At 41.5% G+C, this 22311-nt stretch overlaps 1 protein-coding gene across 2 annotated transcripts in view; it reads left to right on the top strand.

Annotated features, from left to right (window-relative positions):
* ptchd4 (patched domain containing 4) overlaps positions 1 to 6817 on the top strand; it is a gene marked incomplete at both ends in the record, with an annotated part of 37664 nt that extends 30847 nt beyond the window's left edge. For both annotated transcript variants that reach the window (XM_079290764.1, XM_079290763.1), the window contains one exon: positions 5148 to 6817. In XM_079290764.1, the coding sequence (XP_079146890.1) occupies positions 5148 to 6817 (1670 nt within the window). The remainder of the gene's footprint in view (positions 1 to 5147) is intronic.
* Positions 6818 to 22311: the final 15494 nt, after the last annotated feature.

Below are 22311 nucleotides of genomic sequence, written 5' to 3'. Positions count from 1 at the left end.
CGGACAAAAATCTTAAATTTTTACTGACTCCAAAGGCCCACTGCTCTGTTTCTGTATGACCTACAGGTTGTCTGACACTTTTGATGCATATAGTCAGAGTGGGCCCCGGGACACTTTGTACTTGAAAAGTTTGGCCCCGAGGTCAAAAAGGTTAAGAACCCCTGGTTTAGGGGACATCCCGGTGACACTGGAGTTTTTATCACTGCAATAATTGGGAATGCAATCTCTATCTCAGTCTCTGCTGCCGTGAGAGAGAGAGAGAGCGAGAGGAATCGGAGGCGAGAGGAACGGAGAGGTGCGTTGGGGAGAGACCGGGAGAAGAAATCGAGCAGGAGTCGGAGATGAGACGGAGGAGACCGAAAAGGAAGAAGGGATAGCACAGACAAATGGGGAGCACATCGGCCCATCGCGGAGTCAAGGTGAAAAAAGAGGAAACGAGAGAGCATCAGACTGGGAAAAACAAGAGGAAATATGATGAAAATGATCTGTGTCTGGGCTTCACTTGGATTGGCAAAGCAGATTCCCCAAAGCCACAGTGCGTGGTGTGCAGTGAGGTTCTGGCTAACAGCTGTCTGAAGCCCTCTTATTTACGTTGCCACCTGAACACCAAGCATGCCAGTGCAAGTCAAAAGCCCCTTACATTTTTATATTTCGAAATTGGAGGAGTTACAAAACAGCCAAAAACAACTGCAGTCTCATTCATGTTGGGTCAAAAAACACACTACGTGCTTCATATCTGGTCAGTTACAGAATAGCAAGAAAGGGGCTACCGCACACAATCGCCGAAGACGTGTGCTTGCCAGCTGCCAAAGAGATGGTGGAATATATGATTGGAGAGAGTAACTTTATTGTAATTCGATTCAGATTAATGTAACCGCTATGTGTGGTTAATTGTAAATTAAATGTGATGCAATCTCAGCCTGTGCGTGTGTGCTCGCATCCTGATTGCTCTTTAAAAGTGACGCCTTGTGGAACTGAAAGATATTGAAACTTTGTTGCAGTGTTTCAGGGCATTTTCACACCTTCACTTCGTTTGCTTTGTTCTGATTCAGTGATTAATATGATACAATGTTGCAGTTTCCCCTTTGTTCGGTTTGTGTTGATACTGCAACATTTAACAGCGGACTAAATCTTGTAAACAAACGCCACGCGCGAGCAAACTGTTCTGTCATCGGTCCGATTTCTATGCGGCTATAAATAGGCTCTGTTGATTTTTTCTTTTTTTTTAAGGTGTGGGGGATTGTCGGTGCGTGAACCCGGTTGGGATGTAGAAGGGGGTGCGCAGCCTAAAAAGTTTGGGAACCGCTGCGTTAGAGCATCTGTCTTTGTGTGACACGGTTGTGAATACACATTACCCCAGCGAGCTTGTTGCTGATTTTGATATTTGCTTGCGCTCTTTCAGTTCTCACTCAACCCCTCGAATTGGGATTCTTCTTTTAAGCATGAGGCTTTCAAAGACTAACCTACTCTCACAGAGAGGCAAGACAGGTGTGAGATCTCCCGCTGGCATTGATGAAATGATTTCTGCTCTTACTAGAAAGCACACTTGTTTTGTAAACCATACGATGAATATATGTCTACAGATTCACTGATAATGGCATAGTCATTAGTGGTAATAGGGTTATATATATGTGTGTGTAAAAATGAAACTATTCAGTCTCAAAAATAATGAACGTGAGCGCATGTCGAGCTGAGCCACAATCAATTACTTGATTAGCAGAAAATCAATCCACAAGGTCTTTTATAAATCAACCAGAATCAGAATCAGATGTGTTTGTTCCAGCCTCTTTGATGTGGGGATTAACTGCTTTATTCTACTGGGTGTGATTGCAAATTCTGTAGAATTTGGTTTCTGGAACTTTTTTCACCATTGTCTGTGATTAATCATAAAAAATCTTCAAGGTGTCCTGGTGCCATGGTGCACCAGGTCTGAAAAGTGAAGCCAATGCTGAAGTGCCTTGAACCTGCATTCTTTCTAATGGCCATCAGGGGGCGACTCCTCCAGTTGCAAAAATAATCTGATTGTATAGAAGTCTATGAGAAAATAAACCCACTTCTCACTTAATACATTACCTCAGGAAAATATCTTCTTCAATACAGAATGATGTTAATTTAGTACATAATTTACAGTAAAATACATAATAAAGCAGGGTATGATTCATGGCTTGACGGCCTGTCAATCAGCATGGTCATGCATATCCCTCCCTCCACCATCGCATCCAAATATGGTTGCGGCCAAAATCCATAAATCGAAGCCTCAAAACAATAGCCCTACCAAAAATAATCAACATACTAAATATTATTGAAAATAAACAGCTGCAGCACAATCAGTATGCATCACTGTCTTTGGGCCTTTTTTAAAATGTTTTACTGTATCTGAAAATATACAGTATTAAAGGAACTGTTATTCCCTACAACATACAGATACAAAATATTGTGTGATGTAAGTGAATGAGTGTATCCAAAGATAAAGACTTTACAACAAAAGTTCTAGCTATTGCATCGGTAAAAAAAAACTAAAAACAAGAGTAACCAGGGATACACCAGATGGCCTCATTGTTAGTATCCACCTCCTCCTGCCAGCAATCAATCACTATGATAAATCCCAAGGCTTTTCCAATAATGACGAGCAAATGACACGCTACTTAACATCCTATTTGGTAACTGGTGAAGGGAAATGCATGCCGACGCCCCTGGTGTAATGTTGGAAAAAATATGGGCATGAATTTCCCTCATCTCCACACCCTCTAAACCAGGGGTGTCAAACATACGGCCCGCGGGCCGGACCCGGCCCGCCACGTCATTTTATGTGGCCCGCGAATCCGCCAGCAAAAAAAAAAAAAAAATTTTTTTTTTTTTTTTTTTTACAAAAATTTAAAGTTAGATGTGAAAATAAAAATATCCCCATGGTCGAAATTATGAGATAGAAAGTCGAAGTGATGAGATGGCATGTTGTCTGTGTGCCGACATTAAAACTATCACAACAGGTAGACAGGAGATGCAACAGCCCATAAAGAGGATTTCCAACAAGTTTCTCAACATGCGTACTTCTCTGTACTGAAACGTCATCAGTCTCAGCCCAAGTACTGTTCCAATTCAAAGTTCACATCGAGCCAAGCACGGCCCTAATGCCCGGATGTGGCTCGCTCTGCCCATTTTACCCGGGATGCATCGGAGGTGACTTGTCTGTACTTGGGACAGCCAAATATCCCAGAATGCATTTTGCACCAGCAACAGGAAACAATGGCGGAGGAGAAATCACACAACTGGAAGTACGTGTTGTGGAAGTCACAGATATCCCGGGAAACTAAACTAACTATGTTAGGAGTACCGTAGTTACATTTACACCGTCTTACATTTACAACCGGCCCTTTGAGGGCGACCGTGATGCTGATGTGGCCCCAGAGTGAAAATGAGTTTGACACCCCTGCTCTAAACCAACTGGCACTAACAAATTGACTTGCAGCACAGAAAAACCATCTAGCCAGCTCATTCCAAAGGCCTAATCCTTTATAGTTAATTAACTTTTCGTTCTCTCTGTATCAGACGAGGGGAAATTTACAATGCTGTCAAGTGTTGCAATCCCTCTCGCCTGCTAGGTTTGAAAAGAACATTTTACAGCTTTAAACGTTGGCCGAGTGGCATATGCATATGGGCCCAATCCAGTGTTCACTTGTACTGAAATATTTACGTGATGGAGGAAATTGATTGTAGCGTTCAGAAATTCATAGCGCATTCCCTCGCAGCAGTTTCCCCCTGATCAGAAATGCAGCTCATTTTACAAATAAATAAACAGTGTGCGTGGGAGGGTGGGTGTTCCTGTGTGGGAGATTTTGCACCGTGGAGGACATGCCTTTGAATGTTGTGTATTCATGTCTATATTTTTCGACTGGTGAAAATCCCACAGATTTGACTCACTTTGAATGGGCCTGCTGCAGACAGATTTGGATGCTGCTTACTGGTGCATGGTAGGGAGGACCGTGTACAACTATATCTCAGATATGAGCAGAAAAGGAAAGTCTCTATTGGAGGAGTTTCACCAAGGATGTTCCAATTTAAATTTTATTTTTAATCTGTCGTGTCACACAAAAACCCTTCAGCAGCTTTGCTGGTACATGGTGAAAGTACCCCAAAACATCTGTGCATTGTCTTCTTTCTTTAGCGCTTGTGTATTGAAGTGTGTACTGGACATGGCGGCCTCTAGGGGCCACGTTGGACAGCGAAGATTGGCAGATACCCTGACATATTTACTGCTTTTATGAAAACGCTCCAGTAAACTGTGATGCCAGCAAGTTGATCATGCAGCCCTCAGAAGTTCATGTCAAAAGTCATATTACAAAAAATACTTCTTTGAAATATATGTCAGGGTATCTACCAAGAGATTTGTGTGAACACACTGGCTGATTTGACATTAATTCTATATCAGAGTACTTGAGTACTGTACATGCCAACAAGGTTTTAATAAATCTCAGAATTGTAAAAATGTTCTCAATGTTCCTCAACAAAGAAACACAGGATGCTTTAACAATACTACAGGTTTATGTTATGACCACCAGTTCAAAATGACTTAAACTTTGTTTTCTTTGGACCTGTGTTTTTCCATTAGCCTCTGGCACTGTCCGAGTGGTAGGGACCTCAAATTGATTCATTCTTGGGGTACAAAACATGTCAAATCAACAAAAATCTGAAGATTACAGAAATTAAGCTTCAGATTGTGTCCTCAGGTCTTCTCTGATTTATTTGATAAAATTGAATTAGTTTTTGGACAAAACATGGCATCTGAAGATGTCATCATAAAGTAGTTGTTACGGTGGCACAGACGTTTAAACTGAAAGAAATTCTTCAAAATGTCGTGCTCATTTGTACCATGATATATTTTTTATATCTGTTGATGCTGCTTAATAACATTATGTGTAGCAGTTCAGTTCAGTCACAAAATAATGCAGTTTTAGGAATCCGGAGCATTCTGATAATGCTATTACTCAGTGGCACCAAAATCCCTCTGAGACAAGGACCATTTCACTGACTAGGAATGAGTATATCATGCAAAGAGAACAATTTTCTAAACCATGTCATGTTTGATGTACACAGTGCTCATACATCAATGCAAACCGAATTCTTACCAAGTTCTCTCTCTTTCATTCTAGGCCATGGAACCAAAGGGGTGTTCGAGCTGCTGGCAGGCTGGAGGAGAACGAGGGAAAACCTGCCCTTCAAGGAGCGCGTGGCGGACGCTTTTGCCGATGTGATGGTGTGCTACACCATGACCAGCTCCCTCTACATCATCACCTTTGGCATGGGAGCTAGCCCTTTCACCAACATCGAGTCTGTGAAAATCTTCTGCCAGAGCATGTGCGTTGCCATCCTGGTCAACTACTTCTACGTTTTCTCCTTCTACGGCTCCTGCCTGGTGTTTGCCGGACAGCTGGAACAGAACCGCTACCACAGTGTTTTCTGTTGTAAAATCCCCTCAGTGGAGTACCTGGACCGCCAGCCCACATGGTTCAAAACCATGATGAGTGATGGCCATGACTTGTCCACACACCACGACAGCGTCCCCTACCAGAATCACTTCATCCAGCACTTCCTGCGTGAGCACTACACAGAATGGATTACCAACACCTATGTCAAACCCTTTGTGGTCATTCTATATCTCATCTACGCCTCTTTTTCATTCATGGGATGTTTACAGATCAGTGATGGATCTAATATCGTGAACCTGCTGGCTAGTAACTCTCCGAGTGTTTCGTACGCTCTGACCCAGCAGAAATACTTCAGTAACTACAGTCCTGTGATTGGGTTCTACATTTACGAGCCCATCGAGTACTGGAACTCCACGGTGCAGGAGCACCTGAAGACCCTGAGTCATGGCTTCAACAAGATCTCTTGGATGGACAACTTTTTACACTACCTGCGCGTGGTGAATGTGAGCGCGTCAACCAAGAGCGACTTCATCGCCATCCTTAAGGGCTCCTTCCTTCGCAGCCCGGAGTACCAGCACTTCACTGAGGACATCATTTTCTCCATGAACCGCGATACTGATGAGTACGATATTATCGCCTCTCGGATGTACCTGGTGGCACGGACGACAGAGAAGAAGCGCGAGGCGGTGGTGGAGCTTCTGGAAAAGCTCCGTCCGTTGATGCTGATCAACAGCATCAAATTCATTGCCTTCAATCCCACGTTTGTGTTTATGGACCGCTACAGCTCCTCTGTCATCTCGCCCATCCTGACCTCAGGCTTCAGCGTACTCACAATCCTCATCCTCACTTTCTTCCTGGTCATCAACCCATTGGGGAACTTCTGGCTCATTCTCACGGTAACGTCCGTGGAGCTGGGCGTCTTGGGTTTGATGACCCTCTGGAACGTCGGCATGGACAGCATCTCAATCCTGTGCCTTATTTATACCCTCAACTTCGCCATGGATCACTGTGTACCACACCTGTACACTTTTGTGCTGGCCAACGAGCACACTAGAACGCAGTGCATCAAGTTGGCACTGGAGGAGCACGGGGCGGCCATCCTGCAGAACGCATCCTGCTTTGTGATCGGGATCATGCCCCTGGTGTTTGTGCCTTCCAATCTGACCTACACACTGTTCAAGTGCTCCCTCCTCACGGCGGGCTGCACCGTGCTGCACTGCTTTGTCATCCTGCCCGTCTTCCTGACCTTCTTCCCGCCGTCCAAAAAGAGACACAAGAAAAAGAAACGGGCCAAGCGCAAAGAGCGGGAGAGGGAGCGGGAGAGGGAAAGAGAAAGGGAGGAGATAGAGTGCATTGAAGTCAGGGAGAATCCTGATCATGTGACAAACGTCTGAGTAGTTTGTAATTTTAGCAATGAGTATCAGTGGTTATCCGTCAGTTATTGGTGGATTAGAGGTATCCTCCAATGGTGAGCCGCCTCTCGAGGTAAAGGGGCGTCCGAGAAGTCCCCTGAGGAGTGGGAACTGATCACTCCCAACCAACAGCAGCTAAGCTGGCCAGAGTAGAGCGCAGCCCCACTGGTCAGTCCTTCAGTCTGGACAGTGTATCTCATTTGCACAAACTGCAGCATGCCCACGGTTCCAAAGCTCTTTCCCAACTATTTGGTATATTAGACGAGTTAGTTCCCAGAACTTATGCTTGCTAAGTCTGTAAGTAAATTCCAAACAATCGGTATGTGAGTCTATTTAAATATTAGCAATTCTATGTTCATCTCCTGCTGCCCTTATCTCAAAAGAAGTGAGTGAGGAACATAGCAGTCTGTTAAGTCAAGGACTAGTTGGTGAAAGTGGTTAGTGGGATCATACAAAAGTGTGTAAACGAAACTGTGCAGGAGACGACTGCACGCGCACCTTACTCCTCACACCGTGGTAACGGCAAAAACAAACGCAACCAAATTCCATGGAAGGAGAGAAACTATGTAGGTAAAAAAATAGCTGAACAGCTGAACTGGGCAGATGGCATACACTGTGTCCACTATGAAGAATTATCTTGCACATTGCATCGTGCAAATTGAACCGTCGAGGTTCATATTAGCAGGAGTCAAATATTCCTGCTTTATTCCAGAGGGCAAATGAGGTCGTAGGCAATGGCAACAGGAACAGGAACTGCAGTGGGCTGCAGCTTATGAAGAGGAAGTGATAAGTAACTGTCATGCAGCAGTATTTCTAAAAGGCAGGAAGCCTGAGTATGACTTATCCGAAACTGCTTTTGCACCAGACCAGTAAAACCAAAAGTGAAGGGTGTTTCCATGGCTGGAAATATGGAACTTTCTTGCAGGTCGATAACAATGGAAAATTCCCGAGAGAGTATGAATGTCTCTGTGATCCACGTACAAAAGCTCATGGCATGGCACTGGTAATTGGAAGGTCTGAATGGGATTCAAAACTAGCAGTGGTGCCAAATAGTGTACATACTTTTTTGTTTGACAGAGTTCTATAACAACAGCAAGACTCAGTAAGTTTGAACTTTCACAGAAACCAACCACGAATCATGAATTATTCAAGCTAATTTGAATGATTGCTATTTAATGTTCAGGTTTGTGAAGCAGGCTTTAAATTAAGCTGTGAAGCACCTTTTGTTGAATAGACTGTCTCTGAATAGTATGAAAAAACTGATAAAGAGCCGTAGTGAAACTAGAACGTCCAGATTTGTGTTCCAGAAGTGAGGTAAAGTTATTCAAAATCATTGACATTTGTAATTAAACAAATTACTACTAATCCAGCCCTACAACATTATCTTTGTATTTTGTTCACTCCATTTAAAGTTCATACGGAGGGGTTGATCATTGTGACAAGTTCACAGATGATTATTACCCAACTCTGTTGTTCACCTCAGCCCTGCAGAGCATTGTAGTGTCTTTCAGCCCATTGTTTTGTGGCCAGCAGCCAAACTGTACGGCTCGCTCTCACTACTCTCAACCTCGTTTCCAGCAGTAGGCAGCTTGTCCTGTGAAAAAGCTTTGATGTACCTTCTCTTTGCTACCTTCCCAGCAACAAATAGCAAACAGAGAAAATGAGTGGACATAGCATTTAGCGGCTAAAGAGCCACACATGTCCATCAGGAGTCGGTGGAGACCAAAACAGAGCTTGAAGAAGCTCAATCAGAAACACAATGCCAAATTGTTGCTAATGTTGCTCCGTATCTGCTAGATGTGTAAATAATCAATTGCTTTCTAATACAGGCCTACTTTTTGAGGTGATCATTTATCAAGATGTGTTTTTCAGCATGTTCCAAGGCCCCCACGTGACCAAAACAATGCTGCTTTAATGAACACCATTTCCCCAAGCCTAAGACCATTCTGGGTTAATACCAACTGAAAGACTAGATATGATGACATAGCACTAGCATTGGCACCAGCCAAGGAAGAGAATTGTTACAGTGATGTATAATATGGGCAAGGCCATGCTAGAAAACCAGATTTTTTAACAGCTTTTTTTTTTATGTTAACAAATCAATCGTATAACTTTTGTTTTACAATCATCAAGGGTTTGAATGCTAATAGCAAATACTGTAAAACACACCCATTGATCTTGGAGTAGAAAACCACAGCAGAGCATTTCACTTTTTCCGAGAGGCCAATTAAAGACACCCTCAATGAGATATTCTATTGAGCTACGATAGCTTAAGAATAGCATCTCGCCAGGAAGTGACGTCAAGACTTCAGCTATCTAATTTATTTGGAGCATTCTAAATGTGAAGGTACACACACACAAATACCCTCTTTTAATAGTCAGTCTAAGAAGTCTAAAACGTCTGCCGGCTACCTAGAGGGTTTTATTTATATATATATGTATGTATTATATGTGCCAAGGCCCGATAAGAATCTTGGTTGCAGTACCAAAACAAACACACTCAAGGTCAGCCGCTCTGGCAGATACCAATCTCACACTGACCTCTTTGTCGGCAGATTTTTAGCTGGTGGCGTGTGATAGAGAGGCCCCATACGTGAGCAGATGTGGCTGATTGCAGACCAGTAAATATCTTCTTCAGTGATTGGCTGGATCTTACGAGGGCTGTCATTGAGGGGACACTGCTGTCTTGTTTCTTTGTGGTGCCACTGAGAAAGTGAACGGCTCTGACAGAGGACAGCTAAACAGGCATGTAGGGGGAGATTAGAATGGTAATATTGGACCAAATGTGAGTGAGAAATATGTGTTTGACATGGGACTGGACCAGAGAGTAAGATTCAAGTGCAAAATCAATAACTAACTGTCAAAACCCAGTTCTTGTAAAAATGAATATCAGTGAGCAAATGAGACACGAAGGTAGAAAGGAATCATTGTTTACCTGCCATACTTTACCACAAACACATGTCCTGCTTCTCTGGAGTTAGAAAGCAATTAAAACTGCTGAAATGTTAAATAATAGGAACCTTATAACTTTCATCGACCAAACATCAGCCTACTTAGAAGGGAGGAGTTTTTGGCAAGCTACTTCTTGCAGCAGCTGCAGTGAACGTCACATTATGTAAAAGCCATGTCATGTATGTACAGCAAGAAGGCATGAAATGTTTGAAACACGGGAAAGAAATGCAAATCTTTTACTTCCCAAAATGAACTGTGTTTGCATGGCACTGCATGTATTTAATTTTTCTGTATGAAGTCTGCGTGTTTTTATTTTTTTTCTGGGTTTTCTTTGCTACGCTGTAGTGACTTATATTTGTTGTTTCGATGCATATTCTGTAACACCATGTGCTGCAAAAGGACAAAATGAGTCACATCTGTTCCAAAACAAAAGCCAGAGGATATTTCATGTGTAAAATAACTGTAAATTTCTCTTTTCTATATTTTCTAAGAAAAAAATATATACTACAGAAAGATTTTTAATGACAGAACTTTCTTAAAAAAAAGAATAAAAAGGGAAAAAAGTTGAACACAGTGGGCCAGTAATAAACAGTGGAATGTTACCAGTATACGCGATCGTATTCCTTGCACACACTGCAGTGTCAATGTTTGTTGATGATTCAAGTTTTTATATGGGAAACTGTGGACACCATTCTATTGTTTGTTTGTGTGTCTCGACTCCTCTACATTGTGTACTTGGTCCTAACATCCACTACGCGACAGCCCTTTTTGAAACAACAGAACAGATTATAAGGGTTTGTAGAAATCACTTTCCACAAAAACTGAGATTAGAAATTTACAGAATCTGTCTGAAAAACAACGATTACAGTTTGCTGTACAGCAGGTCAAGCTTCACTGCAAAGATTTCAGTATTTTGCATAACCGGTAACTATTCTGGCTCATCATTCCTAAATATACTTCCTGTCTACTTGGGCAACCAGTCATTGCTGCCTAGAAAGCTATTGCTGTTACCTAGCTCCTTTTACAACTTTTCGGCTTTCTTACAATCATTCCCAATGCTGAATGCTGTCTGATTAGGCACCTGTGTATTTAAATAGCATTATTATAAATTAATAGGAAATTCCTCTAAGGCAACACACTGAGTCTTACCAATGGGTTGTATTAACAGCATGTGATATCCGATATTTAAACACGTATTTATAGTCTTCGGTCTTTTTCTTTTGAAAAAAAAACTGCTTAAAGGGCCAGTGTGAAGCATTTTAAGGGATCTATTAGCAGAAATGGAATATAATATTCATAACTATGTTTTCATTATCTTGGGTTGAGCCCTTCATATACTCACAGAGTTTTCACCGCCATGTTTCAACAGTACGCCAGAATGGACAAACCAAACACCGGCTCTAGGGAAGGTCTTTCATGTTTGTCATTACCTGAAGGCATCTTAATTTTCCGACACGCTTGTGAAACCTTGGCACCGCCAGCCACTGTCTAACTTGCTCCCACAAAAGTATTGTTGTGGTAAGGATGGCCTGCATTATCATGGTTTTGCACTAGGGCATACGTTATCTCAGTGTGGAAAGGGCGTGTGTGCGGATGGGTATTGCAATTTGCAACCACACCCCGCTAGATGCCACCAAATCCTACACACTGTCCCTTTAAACTATGAGCTTGGCATCATTCAAAATGATTCTTACTGACCAAAACCATCTCTTTGTCTTGTCTGTCCATCTCTTAAAATGTTCTAATTGACTCACCCTACTGTATCGGTAGGTCTCAAATCCACTGACGATAGGCTTGGTTCCCATTGGTTGCACAGTAGTAGACAAGAGAGGTTACTCACACATGGGTGCATTTGCAGGACTATTTTCAGCAGCATATTAATCATATAATTGAGCAACTCAGTAATAGAGCAATGTGGCACAGAGGAATACGATATAAGGCTTTGATACACACAGGATCAATACATTGGTGGTTTTGGTCATTTCATTGGATTTGTTGATGGTATGTTCTTCATATTTTTATCAGAGTTTATGTTTCTGTACTACAAATATAGTTTGAATCCTACACATTCATAGTAAAATTTGGTTGTTTGAGTCACTTTTATTCACTTGCTTTATAATCATGTATAAAACTTACTTTCATCAACGAAAATCTTTAATTCAGAAAACAAACCAGATAATGGTGACCGTACAAACATTGCACATTTTCTAATGTTACAAATCGGTTTCATTGGATCCACTCTGTAAGCTCCTGCTATATGGTGGGCAGATAGATGGGGTGTCTTAGATCTGTCTATCTATCTATCTATCTATCTATCTATATATCTATATATCTATCTATCTTAGTAGCAATACTTATAGTTGTGTGGCTGTTAATAAGAACCTATTTTTATGCTTCTGTTCCATACAACATTGTCTAACCGATGGTTTTGTGTTACTACTTGAGTTTTATGACCCAAACACATGAAATAATGATACAAAACATGAGTACAATGTGTCCATTTAACTCTGGAGAGTACACACGGTTGTTTGCTCTTATTATTCCATGTATTTGGAGGAGTCTGGTCAGTTCAACTTTGCCAAAGTCTGAGCCTTAAATACTGTGTCTTAAAAGGGTATACCACTCATTTTAACCAGTTACATATGCTATGTATGGGAAGTCCAGTCCTCATGGTCAGCTCTCGCTCAAACCACCAAGTACTGTTTCAATACAGATCCCTGAAGAGTCAGGTGGTACTGGATGTCAGTTGTACCGGTATACAGGTAGGCTGATAATGTTTTGTGAGAGGCTCCATTGATAGGCTTAGAATTAGTAATGTAGCACAACTACATCACATTACAACAACCTATGGGCATGATGAAGACTAGTTTATAACTTAACAGTCTTCCGTCATAGAAACCAGTCGCTGAATGTTATAAAGCATGTGGTTTTTAGAATACTCTTTAAAGCTATTGTTAATTTGACTTTTTGCTAAACATCGGCCACCATGTCTACACATTACAGTAATGGGAAAAAGTCATTGAATTGACTCAGTAATTTCAGTTATGATAAACCATGTTAAACAGCAAATTTGCTGCCATTAATTAACTATAATTTGGCCACCAAAAGCCTCTGGTCATGCCAGAGCAAGAAAGATTGTATCCAGGAAAGTGTTGGTTACTAAAATGTTCTTTGAACAGGTTTTGAGGTTGTCTTAACCTCTCTGAAACATAACTGTGGTCCAAGATGTGGTTGCTTCTCTTTAGCTGAACAGTGGCTGTCCTCAAATGATGATTATGGAATCATTTTAAATGCTACATGTGTGACAAGTCAGAAGGACCATACATTTGACAAACTGACTCAGTAATATCTGTTATTTGGTCATTTTGAGTTTGCTAAAATTTAGCTTTTCACACTACATATTGCATTGACCTTGGGATAACTTTTCACACAGTCACACATTGTCAACATATGCTTAGTGCTGTACGATTAACACTGCCACCCATTCTATAGCCCTGGGTTGAATGTCAGTTGTAGCACATGGCTACTGTTCAGGCTAAATTGGTTACATTTTAAACAACACCAGTGTTTGCTTTAGCCCATCACACTAACACAACTTAGTTTTGTGTTTATTCGTTTATTCAGGGGATGACCCCACAAACTAGAGCCTAGCCCTGCTCTGGAGCATGGCCAGCAAGCCCTAGCTTAAGTCTTGGTTAGCCCACGGTGAAAGATGTGTTAGCCCCAGGCTAACGGCTCACTTAGCCTGGGTCAAAGTGGAGTGTGATTAGCCCTAATTAGCTAGCTTGAACCACCAGACGCTACTTGCCATGCTAGAGTAAGGGAGGTTGTGGTAGCTAAACTAAAGTGTACTGAAATGAGTAATTGCATCTTTTTTTCCTCATGAAATTTAACAAGTAAGAGAAAGAATGTGGAATTTTTTTATTTTCTTTCCCTAAACATTATCGGGAGTTATACAGCAACTTTATACTCATTTAGCTCCTGGCCAGAGCAAAAAAAGGTTGTAACGGCAGAACCCCTCCCAGTGTATTAACCAAAAAAAATAAAAAATACACTGTGATGTGAAATGACAGTGACAGTGACAATGACAGTGATGTGAAATGTCTATGGTTGTCTGCGTGCTGTTTGAATAGGTGAGTGGAAGTGTATTAATAAATTGGATGGTAACTTGTCATTTGAGATTGTAACGATGCTGTGGGATTTAGGCTTCTACATGCTCTTAATTCTTAATGCCTTTCTCATAACTGTTCATCTTGCAAAAATCACTCACAGTCATATGAATTAGTACGTATGTTGTCTCTATGAAACAGAGCAAAGCATGCATGTTTGTGCGCAGAAATTGTGTTTCACATGTCGAGATATTCCTAAAGAATGAATTTTAATCCCCCATCTCACCACCTCTAGTCACTATTAAGATTCCCAATGCTGTGGACATTCTAATGTCACTCAAGAGCAGTGTATAGCTCTGCACAGCTCTGCACGGCTTTGTATTGTGCACACATGTTGCCGAGGTATACTCTTCCCAGACGAATAGGAAATTACCAGTGTTGCTTGTTTTTCTGGTCACCTAGGTGTTTGGAAGAGTTTGATCTCTGATTTGCTAGTCTGCGCTTCTTTTACCAAGCAGGGGGAAGATTTAACCTTGTTTAAATGAAGTGACACACGCAGACAAACACAGGGGGGAGAGAAAGGGTGAGAGGAAATGTCGGCGAGAGGCGTTAGAGGGAGGAAGAGATAAACGTCGCCGTCTGTCATAACGACGCAGATTTACTTGTTTCAGTCAAAATCTTGAAAAAAAGGGCAGATTTCTCCACCGCTGTCAAGACACTGATCAAGTTCAGTTGAAGAAAATGGAATTACCTCAGAATTATCTGATTTTATAGCATGTTTAAAGGAATAGGGGTACTCCAGCATGTTCGTATTGTACTACCATAAAGGTGGGGGACTTGTGTGGGACAGAATTCACAAGTGGTATTAGGTGATATTAGCCTGACATTTAGCTCCTACTATGCAGGGCGACTTCATCCACTAGGCTGTTTGTGAGGTAGCTGTGGGCCCCTGTTGAGCCCCCTGACACACTTTCCCCCTGAGACACTAAGCGCTATTTCTATGCTGGAATATCACCCTGCTGAAGGTTTGCTGTACATCACTTAGTATTTACTGTACGCCTGAGTCAGGATGTTAACTTCTATTGCCAGACCACTGTGACTCAAGTCTGATCAAACCGCCACCCCATGCATATTAGCAACCAGAGAAGCAATTAATCAAAAAGTAACTGCCACACGGACAACCTGGGTGATGCGGGTTTTAAAATATCCAATCCGAAACAAGATAACCCAGATGACATCATTAAGACTTTGCTGTTTGTTTTTTATTGTTCTACCAGAGCCACAAAATACATTACACAGCTGTGTTCACATGGTGAGTGGTACTCTCCATGACAAGTACACTGAACTGAAGAGGAACGTTGCTGGAGTGCCCCTTTAAAGATCAGGAAGTGACTTCTTGAAATTGTTTCTGTTTTGCTGTCGGACCTCAGCAGGAGGGTTTGTGTTGAAGTTTGGATTCAGAAAACCATCTGTTTAATTGAGTAAAGTGCTAGGCCGGTGTTTGACACATTTTATGTTGCATTTACCAAAAGGTCTGTGTCTCACAGGCAGTCGGGAAAGCAGATAGAGTCTAGGCTCTATGCTGCGTCATGCTGGACGTTTTACTGTACAAGGCGACATCATAGTGGCTTTTTTATAATTCCCCTAACGTTTTGCTTCCTGAGCCGGCGGAGACTGGCAGCAGGAGTGGCTTGCTGTCGTGTGGTGCTCCGTTGCAGCGTTATTGCGCCAAGCTGCCTCGACTGGGGATATTTCTGGTTCCACCTTGTCTTAATCCTGTCGTGATTCTCCAATGGATTATTCATGCTTCCTCTCTCCTCTCTTATCCCACCTTCTCACCCCTCTCACCCCACCTACTCTCACCTTCTCCATCCTCCCTTCCTGCGCACATTTCTTTAACACCACCACCACGAGCAGTAGCTTTCCCCTATACATGTATATATATATATGTGTGTGTGTATATATATATATATATATATATATATATATATATGTCATTATCATAATGCGCACCAATCAGTTCTATATCATTTATTAATTGAATAGGTTGTATAATACATCTGCAGTTATCCCCATACCCTCCAAATATATAAATAAATCAATGATCTCGTTAGCACCACTACCTACCTTTTAACATCCTTCATTTCAATGGCTTTTCTTCACAACCTACTGAAGTAGTCTGAATTCCCTGCCGAGGGTCGCCGTGATAATTACGTCCTTAGAATTCTCTCCTTTGCTCTTTCTCTCTCTCCACCTGAAAGAGATGCTGAAAACTTTTGGCAATGAAGAGAGTTGAAAAGCATATGAATATATATATTTCATAAGGGACTGAAAGTCCATCAGCTTTTGCCAAATGGGAGGGGAACAGTGAGGGAGAGATGGCTGTGTTAGATCTTTATTAGTTATGTTATTTACAGTTTGTGACGAGCACTGTGCGATGTTGCAAAGGAATGATGGGAATAAGAATAGAAAGTTGTTGGAGTGGAAGTAATGTTCAGACTCAGTCGGTTTTTCGAGGTAATTCTAATTCTATATCAGAGTTCTTAAAGATTATGGACAAATATCGCAGCTCGCTCACCACAGCATACATCCAACCCACTTTGAATGTCGTACGTCCACACAAAGCCAACTAAATGGGAGAATGCCAACACATTGACTTTTGGTCTCACACAGGAAACACATACTGGTCTTCTGTGTTGCACCCCGTCCTCCTTCCTGTGGACTTCATCTGTCTTTACATTGAAAAGAGTGCGAGTCCTATTGATGCATGCACTCATGCCGGGGGAGTGTATTAAGATATTCACTGCCATTGAAAAGTTTGGAATCACCTGTAATATTGATTTTTCAATTTTTCTTTCAATCGTGGATATTTTTTTCAGAGATACATTTTGTTACTGTAAAATTCAGACGCAAAATCTATTTCTTGCATTTGAAATAGTTTGGCGCCAAACGAAGAAAAACGTATGCTTTTACAAAGGACGTAAATCACTGGTGTGAACAGATGTAGTTTTCACATGTAACGAGCATTTTAGAAACAAGCTGGCTTAGTATGGATGTTGTGGCTACAAAACTAGTGTAGCTGTAAGTTTGCTGGCATGTAGTCTGGAAAGATAACTTCCAAATCTCCACAATAAATGAATAGCACAAAGAATCTTCTGTCAACTAATTGAAATAGAAAAGTGAACTTCTGATACACATTTCTTATCCTTTGTGTTTCAAATCTGGTGATATTTAGTGTGACATAGAATCATCTCCGGCTCCTTAGTGTCACATTGCATACTGTGTGCATGATAAACCTGCTACACCAACATGTCGATACGCTGACATGCCCTGTGACAGAAGTCCGCTGAGGGTTAGATGGACGCATATACATCATGTAAGCTTGTGTGTATTTTTGTGTTACCTGTCCAGTTGCAGTTGCACACTCGTGGACTTTTCATCTCGGAGGTCAACAACAGCCACATGAAACAACGGCAATAGCAAATCAGCAGCAAAATGATCAAGCAGTCTTCCATAGATGCAGACATCTAGGTGGAAAATGGTCAACAGAAAAGACTTCTTGGACATCCTAGATTAGCCATCACAGATGTGTCAGACTGAAATCACATGGGTCTACTTCTTATCCCCAATCCTTTTTCTAACGTGCGTCGATTGATTGAGCACGCCCAGCACATTACAGCATCATTCCCAGCACTCTGGACATGTGAATTTGAGGCCAGGCTTGCACATTGTGTGCATTTCTTTGGTAGCGAGGAGCTGAACAACCACCGATCAGACCAGCCAAAAGCAGAACCACAGGGAGTCGACGGTGTACGGGAATGTCTCAGTGTCAACCGATTAGAAGACGTATGCTTTTGAATGCTCCGGATATTTTAAATGTAAACTCTTTATACTGCCTGCTATGTTAAAGCTATAAATAGTATGCATATGATCAATCTTTTTTACTTGACAGGAAAATACTTGATTTTCATTAAAAGAGCTTTTGTCTACCTGTGAGTGACTTTCTTTGTTGTTGTCAATTCCGTTTCAATTTCACTATTAAATGTCAAGCGAGTTGAATAGTTATTGTGGCCAGATAGTGAGAGTGGAGTTATCTTTTTCAGAAGATAAAAGTCGGTTGCTACCTTATTTCTGTGTCTTGAGATGTCAGCCTCTCTTTTGATCAGAACGTATTTATTTCATTACAGCAAATGTAGAGTATATTGTTTTTAACAATCCACTTAAAGCCACCGTGGGCAACATTTTCTGGGGGGGGATTACATTATAGAAATAAGAGGTGTAGACAGTCTAATGCACTTATTCAGCCACTCTTATTTTCAGATGTATGTCTAAGTTACTCTGTCCTGTCACTTCTAGCCAACTCAAGCTTTAAGTGCGACGCACTTTCTGCAGTAAAGATGCAGAGAGACACTTTGGTGGCAGTCCCTCGGCATCAGACCCCCCCGGTGCTGGAGATTGCACTACTTGCGGAATTCGAAGCTGAAAGTCTGCCTCCCAGAGCCTCCACCCGCTGACGTTGCGCGAAGACGAAACGAAAAACCAAAGTTGTTTTCTTGTTTCTGACGTTTCTTTTTTTTATTGATTCCAATAAACAAAAATGCACATGGCCGCTGTACCTTCAACATGATTGACAAGCTCTACTTCTTGGTCGATGACGTCACGTTATGGAACGGCAAACGTTGAGATTCAACCTTTTTGTTTAGTTTAGTTATAGATATAGATATGGGTCTGAACATGGCTTTACTACCACTAGATGGTCAACAACAGCCTTACGTTTCCGATTCATTAAATATGGGTTTTTTTACGACAAGTGAGCATGACAGTTTTGATGATGTCATTCTCACTCTGGTGCTTTTGAGGCTTCTATCTGGCGTCAGTTGAGAAGGCTTTGTGTGCAGCGATGGTTCCTATGAACGACACCACTGCATGGCAGTCACCAGATTGCTGCCTTTGGGAGAAACAAGTCTGGTAAACCTGACAGTGCAGTAAGAGTTCAGACTTACAGCAACTCACGCAATCTGACTGACCAGCGCAGCACATTTTACTGCAGTCAACAAGAGATCCACAGCCAATTTACATTACCTAATTAATGACAAGATCACAAGGAAATCAAGTTTGACATCCTCATGACTTCCTCATTCAACCAATTACTGTACATCCATCAGAGTGTTCTTTAGCTAATTAACTCGCCGCTCCGGTGGCGCCGCTCTTTGACGAATGGAAGAAAATGGAGGTTTTACTGCGTAGCTTGCATGTGTGAGAGTGTCGGATGATTAAAGTGGGAAGTTAGAGGATGCTAAAACGTCTCGTGTGTACTCAGCAAAGCTTCCCTGGATGAATCAATGTCAAAGGTATTCACAGTATCCGGCAGGGTAAGGAGAAGATGGTTCTAATATGGGTCACAACTGAGTACTAAACAAAGTTTGAAGATTTTCACTAGAAATGCCTTTTCCTTCAATATTACATTGTACATGTGCGATTTTAAAAGAGGGACTTTGGCCAGGAAATCTTCCAACAATAATTATTCACAATGTTGCCAAGTAAAGTCCTCCATAACTCCAGTTATTCATCCTTAGCATGGAAGGCCGTTTCTGCCGGAAAAAGAATAAATGAAAGATTAGACATGATGAAAATAAATGATGATACATGATGTTCATTTGGTTGTAATCTGCAACCTCTCCTCTAGATGCCACTAAATCCTACACACTGGTCCTTTAAGTGGAGCATATGGGATATCATAGTATTTTCAGTATTCTGCCCAAGCAACCTACAACGTCGGGCCAGCGAAGGTCCTATTGAAATTGTACTCGTTTAGGTAAACGTATGCATTTTTTGGAGGACTTGCCATGCATGAAAACTCACCAAATTTTGGGGACTTGTCAGGCCTGGTGAAAATAGCCATCTGAAAAAGAATGTATCTTTCTGTCTAAAAAATGGCTCTCTAGCGCCCCCTACAAGTCGGACCGGCAACGCCCCTTGGCCAGTATGTCCGATTTACTTGAAATTCAACACACATGTCCAAATCCGCTAGATCTAAAAAAAAAAAAGCCTCTCAGGCCCCGAAGCTCCGCCGACTTAGATTTTCAGCCATCTTGAATTTAGGAACTCCTCCTACACGCTGGGTCTGATTTCTATATAATTTGCTGTGGATCATTAATAGACCTATATCATCTAAAGTTATCAAAATCTTTTTCGATAGCTTAGCGTTTACAAGATACGGTCCAATTAACTTATTAAGGGCGTGGCATAATATCAATACACATAACTTCTCAACCATTTCTCCTAAATTCCCAATATTTTCAGCATATGTGCTCATCGCATCCCGTAACACACCCTGAGAATTTATTTGCATTCGACCACTAGTGGGCGCTACAGTAAACCCGCGAAGTTGTGTTTTTTGTCACTTTTTGAATTTTTCAGCCTTCATACTTTAACGAACTCTTCCTACAGAATTTGTGCGATCTTTTTGAAATTTGGTCAGGATGCTCTTAAGAGCTTTGTGATTAAAAGTTATCAAAATCGAGAGTTTCCGTCGAAGATCCTTGACGTGGCGTGGCGGCCATTTTGCGTCATTTGGCATGAAAAAGGAAGTTGTTATAGCTCCAAGGTACATTATCCAATCCGCACAAAGCTTCTTATGCATGATGCTACTTCAAGCTGGAACATACTTCAATTAAAAAAATTCAATAACTCATAGCGCTGCCTACTGGCTAAAAGAAATGTCATATTTATACTTTTATTTATTCCTCCTAGCCAGTTGACCTGATGAGTGTAAAATTTGGTAAGGATAGCCTTAAGACATTGATGATGCATCATCATGAATTTTGTGAGTTTTCGTTGAACGCTGTTGCCGTGGCGACGCATCGTTCGCCATGAAAAAGGAAGCTGATGGTTTAGTGGGTTGGGATGCTCAAAAACTCATGGAACTTTGTACATGTGTCACAGGTCATTGGAAGAAATAGGTTATATGTTTTTCTTTATTGGCCGTAAATTGCCTCTATAGCGCTCCCTACAATATTTCAAAAGAGCAGCCCCAGCGCTACATTTTGGCTACATGTATGAAACTTGGTAGGCACATGTATCCTATGGAGACTTAAAAAGAAGTCTCTTGGGACCGTGCTCTAAACCCTACCGGAAGGCCATTTTCAATTTTGTATGAATTTATACAATATTTTGACGATGCAGCCCTCGCAGTACGTTTCAGCTAGATATATAAAATGTAGATGTATAACATTTGTTCAACAGATGTATCACATGTAGCTCTAAACACAACCGGAAGTCAGCCATTTTGAATTTAGTGAAAAGACACATTTCTGCAAACTCCTCCTACACGCTGGATCCGATATGTACGAAATTTTCCGTGGATCATAATTGGATCTAGATCATCAAACGTTATCAAAAGCTTTTTGATATCTCTTTGCGTTCATATGATATGGACCAATACACTTCTTAGGGGCGTGGCATAATATCAATAGACAACTTCTCAACCATTTATCCGAAATTCCCAAAATATTCATCATATGTGCACATTGCATCCAGTAACTTACCCTGAGATTTGAAATTTGGTCAGGATGCTCTTCAGACCTTTGTGATGGAAAGTTGTTAAAATTGAGTTTTCGTGGAAAAACCTTGATGTGGCGGACATTTTGCCTCATTGTTTATGAAAAAGGAAGTTTTTATAACTCCAAGGTACATTATCCAATCTGCACAAAACGTCTTATGCATGATGCTACTTCAAGCCTGAACATACTTCAATTGAAAAAATTTCAATAACTCATAGTGCCGCCTACTGGCTAAAGGAAATGTCTGATGTAACTCAGCTGGACTTGTTCCAAATGGTCCCAAACTTCACATGCTTGATAACACTCATGGCCTGAGGATGTCTACAAGCTAATTTTCCCTAATACTCACAGTGCCACCTGCTGGCCAAAGGAAATCTGCGTTTTTTGACAAACACCATTCGATTTACATGACTTTTACACAATGTGGTTTACACTTGATATAGAGCTACATAATGCACGTGTTCTGTAGTGCTAGGCAGCGGATACAGGAAGCATCGGACTATTTGTAAAGCATCATTTCCAGCATCAGGCGGTCCACGCGGGATTAGAAATGTCTCGCTCGCAGACGCGCTGTCAGACAAGTCGCGGACGTTCTCGGACGTGCAGGCCGGAGTCCTGCTGGCACCCCCGACGTGCTGGAGGATGCGAGGGCCCGTTCATCGCCAGTCGCAGCTTTAATTGTTGTTTTGTTTTCGTGTCCCCCGAAAGAGTAATTATTATTTGAACATTTTCAAAAGCTGTCACGAAACTTGTATATATTTTTTCATCCCAATCAGCTGTCTGTGGTCAGTTATTTAATTATTGCTAAGTTTGACACTTTCTTTGTTATTCGGAGGGTAATATTAAGTCACCA

Source organism: Melanostigma gelatinosum (assembly GCF_949748355.1).
Source record: "Melanostigma gelatinosum genome assembly, chromosome: 19".
NCBI lineage: Eukaryota > Metazoa > Chordata > Actinopteri > Perciformes > Zoarcidae > Melanostigma > Melanostigma gelatinosum.
This window is presented reverse-complemented; position numbering and strand designations above follow the sequence as displayed.